The sequence below is a fragment of the Macaca fascicularis genome, chromosome 14 (assembly GCF_037993035.2).
Source record: "Macaca fascicularis isolate 582-1 chromosome 14, T2T-MFA8v1.1".
Taxonomy (NCBI): Eukaryota; Metazoa; Chordata; class Mammalia; order Primates; family Cercopithecidae; genus Macaca; species Macaca fascicularis.
The window spans coordinates 59,598,243-59,607,886 of NC_088388.1; the positions used below are offsets into that span (position 1 = coordinate 59,598,243).

Consider the following 9,644-nt stretch of genomic DNA (forward strand, 5'->3'; position numbering starts at 1 on the left):
AGCTGTGAAGGTGTAAAATAACTGCCATGGTAATTAGAGAAGGAAATGGACCAGGAACCCATAAAGGTGCGTGCTGGTGTGAGGACTAGGTCAAGGTTGGAGGCCTTGAATATTTAGTGGCATTCATTACACAACTGTTTTTCTCTAGCAGAAATAGCAAAGACAGAATAAGTGGAATGATACAAAAAGATGGCCAAGGGTGGCAAGAAAATGGGGTGATGGAATGATATGCTATTCAGGCTGCTGAATACAGAAGTAAATTACACAAAGTTGGGGGGCGGGGGAGGCAATAATGAGAAAAGAACGGAGAGGCTGGAATTAGAAATCACAGAATGGGCTGGGCGCGGTGGCTCAAGCCTGTAATCCCAGCACTTTGGGAGGCCGAGGCGGGCGGATCTCGAGGTCAGGAGATCGAGACCGTCCTGGCTAACACGGTGAAACCCCCGTCTCTACTAAAAAATACAAAAAACTAGCTGGGCGAGGTGGCGGGTGCCTGTAGTCCCAGCTACTCGGGAGGCTGAGGCAGGAGAATGGCGGGAACCCGGGAGGCGGAGCTTGCAGTGAGCTGAGATCCGGCCACTGCACTCCAGCCTGGGCGACAGAGTGAGACTCCGTCTCAAAAAAAAAAAAAAAAAAAAAAAAAAAAAGAAATCACGGATTGTACTCAATGAGACCAATGTGGGGCAGATGATGGAAAGCTGGAATTAGGAGATTCTAGACAAGCAGTGAAACATTAAGGTAGCATTAAGGAAGTCCCGAAGATTTCGTTTTATCCTTTTTATCATAACCATTGCCATCTACTTCCCCCTTCAGTTTTTCTTCCTCAGATTTCGCTGTATTGCAGAATACGGTCCCCAACTTTCTCCCTTCCCGATTGCCCGTAAGACAAGCACACAGACCTTGGTTCAAAGGTTTTACTTCTCATCCTGAGAAGACTGTACAAACTAAGAAAGTAACAACCTGGGGAAATGGCTGAAGTTCCAAGACTCCAGACTTCTTACAGGTTTCATCTCTCTTCTGTGGCCACTAACTTCTCAAGGAGGCAGTGCCCAAAAGCCCTGTGGTTTTTTGATCCGTTGTACTTCGACAGCTTCTCCTTTCCCTAGATCCAGCAGAATTCTAGACATATAAGACATAGTTCACAAAACAACAGTTATGAACCAACAAATACTTGGTTCACGGTTATAAGCCATTGAAGTCAGTCAGACTTAAGGACAACTAGACAGAGCTCCCATTTTCTGTCATCTGGGCAGGAACCAATCTCCTTTTGTATCAAATGGCCTTCTGGTACATTCTGGAATCTTGCTTCCTCATCTATTTAGTGAGGCTAATACCGCTTACTTGTAGTTTTGTTGTAAACTAAGATAAAGCCTGACATATTACTCATTTTAAAATTGTACACACAGACCCTGCTTTAACCAGATGCCTGCAAATACTCAGGTTTTCCTTCTACATATAGAAGACAACTTATCAGCTGCCAGGGCTGAAGCCAGCAGATATGGCTAAATGACAGAACAAAGGATTATGCCAATAAACTATGCAAAGCTTCCTTGCCCAGAATATAAATCAAACAGAGTAAAAAGCGAGTATATTGGCTCCAGGAAAAGGAGCAAGGACAGCCAGTTTTCAGGCGACCTCGAATTCTCTCCGTTTAGGATTCACCAACCCTAAGGTCCACTGGGTCCTTCAATCTGAGGGTCCATCCAGGGCCTTCCCTCCTGGGGTTGGAGATGGCTAGCTGCCTGATGGAGAGACCCCAGGCTGCTCAGCAGCAACGCCTGGCACAGCCGAGACAGCCTCGTAGTCTGCGATGCGGCGCTGTACCAGGGCAGGCATGAGCTGCACGTAAGCGGCCATGAGGCGGTGGTTGGAATGGATCAGCTTCCCAGCACAGCTGTGCAGACAGGCCTCCTAGAAGGAAGATAGGGTTTAAGCGGAGGACAAAGGTGTCCTGTCGGGCCCGCCTCCGTCCTTCCCCATGCACAGCCTAGGGGTGAGGGTCTGGGAAGGCCAGGACCAGAGGTAGGGGAAGTGGGGTGAGGAGGGAAGCAGTCTACCGCTAAACTCTGTTTGCAGCGTAACCTCCTTACACAGTTCCCCACCTCCTCAGCGTCCAGAGCTCGGTGGTGCAAGCTGGGCACACAACGCTGGAAGCAGAGTTCTGTCATCCGATTGTAGACCAACAGGAAGTCACGCAGCTGGGAGAAAACCGGGACCACGAACTCAGCGATATGTGCCCCACACTTCTACTCAAGGTCGCGCCGCCCAAAGTTTCCCAGGCCCGCGCACCATAACCCGAAGTTTCCAGCCCTCAGATCCCTGGCTCTATGGGGTTTCCGCGATGTGTGCAGGAATGCGAGCTGAACGTCTGGCCCCGAAACGACTTAGTTCTCACTCACGTTTCTCAGTTGCTGTTGCTGCTGCTGCTGCTCCATCACGCCACCGGCGCATGCTCTACGCCACTTCCTTTTCAGCTTCTCGGTGCCGCCCCGGAAGTAACCTCTCGCTGCTCTCGAGAACCAAGCTAGAGTATCGCCCTGCCCCGGCTTCGACGTCACTTCCGCCCTTATAATCTGCGACGTGGCCGGCTTCTTCTGCCCGGAGAGGACGTCACTTCCGCCGAGTCCCTGACCTGCTGCTAGGATCGCGACGGGAACTGGAGCCCGAGGTCCCCGCGCGGCCCGGGCCTGGCGCCCTGAGGGGAAGAGCGGCCCGGCCCGAGGTGAGAGGGACATGCTTGGGCGACGGGAAGTTGAACGCACAAACCTGTCCAGAGGGCAAGATGCCCCGAGCCCTGGGGAAGAATGAGGACACACCTGATGTCCAGGTGTATGGGGGTGGGGGCGGGGACTCACATACCTGGGAGACTGACTGTGGAAGGGATCACCGATATCCTGGTAAAGACAGGCTTTTGCCAGAGACTGGGAACATACACCAACTGATCTAACTAAGGCCTGGTGGGGAGGGCCCAAGGAAGAGGAGTTGTATGAGACGGAGGAGGGGAGACCCCCTGAAGGAAGGGGGAAGAAACACTAAAGGAGTGAGAAAGGCCAAGCAATGGAGAACAAACCTGAATGGGGGGTGAAGACCTGAGCCCTGGAAAGGGTCCATCTCCTGCTCAGCATAAACACGCCTGCATGGAGATAAGTTCTAAGAGAGCTACTTTCCCTCTTCACTGTTGTATTTTCATTGTCACAAATAGTACCTGACACAGAGTAGGCACTCACTAAATGTCTGCTGAATGACTGAATGAGTGTAGAATAATCACCAGAGGCCTGGTGAGGTTGGGGGCTTGTGAGAAGACACCGTGCTTTGGTGTGCCTGTGTACAAATGTGCATTTTGGAGGGGAGAAATACATATACCTGAAGAAAGGAATGATGACCAAACGCTGGGACACTCAAACCCTGGGACAGCCTTTAAAGAAATGACAGAGGAGGCTTCCTTCTTCTAGAGTGCTGGCCAGTGCCCAGAACTTCTGTGTTGGGCTTTGCAGGGTGCTGGGGTGGAGAGTTTTACTCCAATACCTTTCCTAGCCATGACGGACGGGATCCTAGGGAAGGCAGCCACAATGGAGATCCCTATCCACGGGAACGGTGAAGCCAGGCAGCTTCCTGAAGATGATGGGCTGGAGCAGGTGCTTCTGTTTGATTCTTCTAATTGTTTCAATTTAGGAATCCAATTTATAAATCCTGGGTTCTCACCCTCCATTCCAGTAGCCTTCCCCTGAACTTATCTGACTCCCTTAATTTTACATATCATTTTGATTCTGTGCAGACTTCCCTTGTGTAGTGTCTTTATGATGCTTGAATCCAAACTTGTTCCCACCTCCAAAATGCTTCTGCAGTCCCTATGTTCCTGAAGCAACCCCTCTTCTCTGGCCTATAGGACCTCCAGCAAGTGATGGTGTCAGGACCCAACCTCAATGAAACCAGCATTGTGTCTGGTGGCTATGGGGGCTCTGGTGATGGACTCATCCCCACAGGTATGAACAGAAACAGGAAGCTTGGGTGGAGGAGGGGACAGGAATGGTTTGGGGAAGCATAGGATATGTCTAGGAAAGCTTGAATAATGTCTGGAGATCTTAGGAACTTCTGCTTGTAGGAATCCCATGGACTCTCCTCAGCCCAAAAGCAACTCCCAGCATTGTCCATCCATTTCCCTTTTGCCACTTGGCCCCTGAAATGGCTCATTCGTCCTTTCCCTGCCACCACCTGAGTCAAGTTAAGACCTACTTCACAGGAATGCCCCCGCTCTACAGCTTGAGGCTGAGTTGGAACTTTGTGAGGCTTTTCAGAATTTTTAGATTCTAAAGTTTAGAGGAACAAACAGCCCTGAATCTCACACTAAGATTCCACATGGGAATGCAACCAGGTTTCTTGTTATCATGACCCACCATCCTTGACTCCTGCTGCCCCCAAACTCAGTGTATTTTCTTCTGTTTCCTCTGCCCCTATACACCAACAACTCCCTGCAAACCTCTCCTCTGGCCTCCAAGGAGGCCATATGTATATCAGGATTTGGTTATCACTGTGCAAGGTCCGAGTTCCTCCTAGTAAACAGGAGAATCCAGTTGTCTCTAGCATCTCCTTCAGGGAAGTCAATTTCATGTGCTGGGAGAGAAGCATGGGTGGGGCCACAGAGGTGTCTGGTGTATCTGAGAGAGGCTGGTGTCAGAGAACTTGATCCTTTAGGGTCTGGCCGCCATCCATCTCACAGCACCACTCCTGCTGGCCCTGGAGATGAGGTGGCTCGGGGCATTGCTGGAGAAAAGTTTGACATCGTCAAGAAATGGGGCATCAACACCTATAAGGTAGGATTTGAGCACCTCTCACTTCCCCAAAACTCGTTATGGGTACCTTTTTCCCCTTTCCTCATGATCGTAATATCCCATCTGTGGCTGAGAGTAGGAGCCTGGGTGGCGTTGGGGTAGATACCTGTTGTGTCGGGAGGCTATTAGGGTCTCTGATCTATTGCCCCGTTTCCCAATCAGTGCACAAAGCAACTGTTATCAGAACGATTTGGTCGAGGCTCACGGACTGTGGACCTGGAGCTAGAGCTGCAGATTGAGTTGCTGCGTGAGACGAAGCGCAAGTATGAGAGTGTCCTGCAGCTGGGCCGGGCACTGACAGCCCACCTCTACAGCCTGCTGCAGACCCAGCATGCACTAGGTGATGCCTTTGCTGACCTCAGCCAGAAGTCCCCAGAGCTTCAGGTGCCTCACCCAGACCAAAGAGGGTGGGGGAACTGGGCATGGGCCCTCCCAGGCAGTCATTCGTCATCCTCCCTCCCTCCTGCAGCCCACAGGGAGAACCCCTTCAGGGTGGGCCCAGCCCTACCCCCAGCAGCACTCACCTGTGGAGGCAGCCTAAGGGTTTGTACAGAGGTCCAGAAGTTGGAGGGGGTGGGGGAGGGGGCACACTAGGTGCTTCACAAATAACCCCTCTCTGCATTGGGGAGAATGCCTTCAGTGCTCAGCCTAATCAGAGCCCCTGCCCTGCTTGCCACACTAGCTCTTAGACTGTTCCAGTCTTGTGAACTTATCCAAGAATGCCCACCACCCACATTCCTACCCCAGGTATCCCCAGGGTGACCCCACTGACTTTTTAGCTAACAGAGCTTTGCTGGAGGCAGTCCTTGGTTCTTCCAGTTTTGCTGGCTGTTTCCTCCCCAGGGAGGAGGGGAATGAAGGGCTCTACAGCTCCAGTCAGGTAGGTAGTAGTATTCAAGGTCTGTTCCTCCCTTCTGCCCTCAGGAGGAGTTTGGCTACAATGCAGAAACACAGAAACTGCTATGCAAGAATGGGGAAACACTGCTAGGAGCTGTGAACTTCTTTGTCTCTAGCATCAACACACTGGTCACCAAGACCATGGAAGACACGCTCATGACTGTGAAACAGTATGAGGCTGCCAGGTGTGGGCACTGGCAGGGCTTAGGGTTTGGGGAGTTGGCTGGCATGGGTTGAAATTTGGGCATTAGGGACATAAGAATTCAGGAAGGAAAGGAGAGTATGTCTTGAGGATAAACGGGTGGAGACCAGCCTTTATCACCCCCTTCCCAGGCTGGAATATGATGCCTACCGAACAGACTTAGAGGAGCTGAGCCTAGGCCCCCGGGATGCAGGGACACGTGGTCGACTCGAGAGTGCCCAGGCCACTTTCCAGGCCCATCGGGACAAGTATGAGAAGCTGCGGGGAGATGTGGCCATCAAGCTCAAGTTCCTGGAAGAAAACAAGGTGCCTACCCCACCCCCTTGACCCTAGCCCACCTTTTCATCTGTGACACTAACCTTCCCCTCAGACCCTCCCCATTATTGAATGACAAAATGCAGCCTAGCTAGGGAGTAGAATGTTACCCCCTCAACCCCTGGGCCTTTCCAGATCACCCTCCCTCCAATTCCTGGCCCTTTCCCATTGGAGGATTTGGCTGCTGGTCCCAGGAACATAACTGGGAAAAATCTCCCCCTGAGCTGGGATACCAAAACCTTAGGCCCAACAAATCCAGTGAGGTCTCTTCCATCAGACTGACCCTTCTCTGACTCCCTGGGTAGAGTTCAGCCCCTAGCCCAAAAGCACCATCAGAGCAGAGTCCTTGTGCCCCCGGTCTGTGCCTGGGCTCAGGCTCATAGACCCTCAAAAAGGGCGCCTGAGTCCAGCCTTAGCTGACCCTGCTGGACCTCCAGATCAAGGTGATGCACAAGCAGCTGCTGCTCTTCCACAATGCCGTGTCCGCCTACTTTGCTGGGAACCAGAAACAGCTGGAGCAGACCCTGCAGCAGTTCAACATCAAGCTTCGGCCTCCAGGAGCTGAGAAACCCTCCTGGCTAGAGGAGCAGTGAGCTGCTCCCAGCCCACCTTGGCTATCAAGAAGGACATTGGGAAGGGCAGCCCCAGGGTGTAGGAGATTGGACATGGGACATCCCTTGTCACTTGCCCTCTGGCTTGGGCTCCTTTTTCTGGCTGGGGCCTGACACCAGTTTTGCCCACATTGCTATGGTGGGAAGAGGGCCTGGAGGCCCAGAAGCTGTTGCCCTGTCTATCTTCCTGGCCACAGGGCTTCATTCCCAGATCTTTTCCTTCCACTCCACAGCCAACGGCTATGACAAAACCACTCCCTGGCCAATGGCATCACTCTTCAGGCTGGGGTGTGCCCCCTGACCAATGGCAGAGCCTCAAAATGCCCTGTCAGCCAATGGCAGCTCTTCTCAGACTCCCCTGGGCCAATGATGTTGCGTCTAATACCCTTTGTCTCTCCTCTATGCGTGGCCATTGCAGAGAAGGGGACTGGGACCAAAGGGGTGGGGATAATGGGGAGCCCCATTGCTGGCCTTGCATCTGAATAGGCCTACCCTCACCCACCCACCCAGTTTAATTGTGCTTAGAGCCCAAGAAGATTGGGATCTAGCACTAGGAATAAACCTTTCATAAAAGCAGGCCCAGCGAGGTCAATTTGTGGGGGACTCTAGGAGGGTGGCCTGGGTGGAAACATGCTCAGTCTAATCATACACCAGAACCCTATCAAGAGCTGGGGCCAGGCAGCTGAAGTCACAGGTTTCAGAGATGGTTTGAAGGCCCAGTCGTCTCTCCCAGCCCCAGTTGGAGCCAAAGTTTTATTTGTCCTTTAGCCAGCACCAAGATAGCTATGGATCTTAAGAGCACCAGATCCAGAGGGGGTTGGGTTTGCTGACCATAATGCATTGATTCATACAGCAAATATTTACCGAGTGCTTTCATTTGCCAGGCACTGCGTTAGACCCTGGGGAGACATCAGTGAATAAAACACGGTCCCTGCCCAAGTGCCTAGGGCCTATTGGGGGAAAGAGACAAGTAACCAGGCAACTACAAAACAGTGATAAGCATTAGGATACAGAAGTACAGGGTGCTATGGGAGCACCAAGGAGGAGCATCTGGCATAGACTGGGGTGGAAATGAGGATGTCAGTTTGAAAGCTGAGACCAGGCCGGGCGCAGTGGCTCACGCCTGTAATCCCAACACTTCGGGAGGCCGAGACGGGTGGATCACGAGGTCAGGAGATCGAGACCATCCTGGCTAATCTCTACTAAAAATACAAAAATTAGCTGGGCATGGTGGTGGGCGCCTGTAGTTCCAGCTACTTGGGAAGCTGAGGCAGGAGAATGGTGTGAACCTGGGAGGTGGAACTTGCAGTGAGCTGAGATTGTGCCACTGCACTCTAGCCTGGGCAACAGAGCAGGACTCTGTCTCAAAAAAAAAAAAAAAAAAAAAAAAGCTGAGACCTGAAGGGTGAGTAGATGACAAACAGGCAGGGTAAAGGGAAGAGCATCCTAGGCAGAGAGGCCAGCATATAGTGAAGGCTCTGAATAGGAACTAGGAGGAACTGCTTGGAATGAAAAATGAAGAGGGAGTGGCTAGATGAAGACTGCAGGCTGGTTAAGGACTTTTGCCCTCTGGAGAAGGAGCTGAGAAGTATTTTGAGCAGAAATTTGACTGCATGGGAGAAGTATAGGGTTGAGAAAAGTAGTCCTCTAAGGCTTAAGATAGTGTCATATAGACTCCAGTTCCCTCATCTTGGGTAGTGTAGTAGCCCCCGCCCAAAGATAGTGTCATATAGACTCCAGTTCCCTCATTTTGGGTAGTCTAGTAGCCCCCGCCCAAAACTGCAAGCATGATCACCGTCTGGGGTTCCTTCACAAGCACTGGAGCATCCTGTGCTATGTGCTGAACTCAGGTGGATAAGAGGTTGAGCCAGTTCCCAAAGCTCCTGCTGCACTCAGGTGTTGAGCCTAAATCTGAACCTTGTGGAGAGGTCACAAGAAAGCTTCCTAACAGCACTTTGGTTTAGTCAGGGCTCAGGTGTCATCACCTGAATACCCTTTGGCCAAGGAAACGAGAATTTTTCAGGATTCTCCCCAACTTTGGAAGGTTGGAGGAAGGGGATGACCCACTCAGCAGATTCCCATAGTGCAGGGATCCTCACAGGCCTGAGTTTGCCCTTTGTCACGGATATTGCAGCTCCCAGGCAGTCTTCTGGGCTTTGGTCAGTCTGCAGTCATCTGACTAGAGCTTGATTTTTGGGGCAAAGAAGGTGGTCCTCATATGAATTGCCACTTCACGGGCCACTGGGGATTTTTCAACATGTAAGGTACTGAGTCTCCAAATGCTGGCTGTAGGGCCTAAAAACAGGACTCAACTCCAGGTTCTGCCCACTTTCTAGCTGAGTGATGAGGGCTAATGTCTGGGGAGCCAGATCCCTATTTTTTCCATTGTAAAATAAGGCCAATAAAAGATGCTACCTACTGACTATTGAATAATATATGTAAAGTGGCTAGTTCTGTGTCTGGCACATAATAACCACTCAGTCCCTGTAAACTGTTGTAATTATTTTCCACTTGGGGCTGCTTTTTGCACAAGGCGATGATTCTGAGAATTGCCCAGTGTCTTTGGTGTGAGGAAGGGGAGTCGCTGGATGGTCTGAACTAAAGCCTAATCAAATCCCCCACCTTTCTACCCCTTAACTCCTTCTCCCAGAGTTCTGGGTACTGCCCTTCTGCCGCCCAGAGATCGTGCTAAGGTACAGACGGTTTCTGCGTATTCCTGGTCAGGCGATAGACCAGCATATTACATAGGAGCACTCCAAGGAAGCCGGAAAGGACGCCTCCAGGAGGCAG

General features: G+C 51.5%; 2 protein-coding genes across 10 annotated transcripts; one reads left to right on the forward strand and one right to left on the reverse strand.

Moving 5' to 3' along the window:
• Positions 1-900: 900 nt before the first annotated feature.
• Positions 901-2,456, reverse strand: TIMM10B (translocase of inner mitochondrial membrane 10B). Of its 5 annotated transcripts, none has more exons than XR_012423441.1 (4): positions 2,400-2,456; positions 2,103-2,198; positions 1,667-1,911; positions 901-1,119 (listed from the first exon to the last, which is right to left on the reverse strand). XR_012423441.1 is itself a non-coding variant. In XM_045371425.2 (3 exons), the coding sequence occupies exons 1-3, from the start codon at positions 2,433-2,435 to the stop codon at positions 1,735-1,737; spliced, it is 309 nt and encodes a 102-aa protein (XP_045227360.1). In that variant the 5' UTR covers positions 2,436-2,456; the 3' UTR covers positions 901-1,734. The 5 variants fall into 5 exon arrangements, 3 of the variants coding, with proteins under 3 accessions (XP_045227360.1, XP_073870599.1, XP_073870598.1); XR_012423442.1 differs by having other exon boundaries at positions 2,290-2,456; XM_045371425.2 differs by having other exon boundaries at positions 901-1,911.
• A 165-nt stretch (positions 2,457-2,621) lies between these two features.
• ARFIP2 (ARF interacting protein 2) lies at positions 2,622-7,430 on the forward strand. 5 transcript variants are annotated; one of them, XR_012423439.1, is made up of 9 exons: positions 2,622-2,722; positions 3,495-3,635; positions 3,887-3,983; positions 4,693-4,811; positions 4,992-5,213; positions 5,299-5,372; positions 5,754-5,911; positions 6,060-6,234; positions 6,681-7,430. XR_012423439.1 is itself a non-coding variant. In XM_045371421.1 (8 exons), the coding sequence occupies exons 2-8, from the start codon at positions 3,537-3,539 to the stop codon at positions 6,834-6,836; spliced, it is 1,026 nt and encodes a 341-aa protein (XP_045227356.1). In that variant the 5' UTR covers positions 2,622-2,722; positions 3,495-3,536; the 3' UTR covers positions 6,837-7,430. The 5 variants fall into 5 exon arrangements, 3 of the variants coding, with proteins under 3 accessions (XP_045227356.1, XP_015289593.1, XP_005578846.1); XR_012423440.1 differs by having other exon boundaries at positions 3,535-3,635; XM_045371421.1 differs by lacking the exon at positions 5,299-5,372.
• Positions 7,431-9,644: the final 2,214 nt, after the last annotated feature.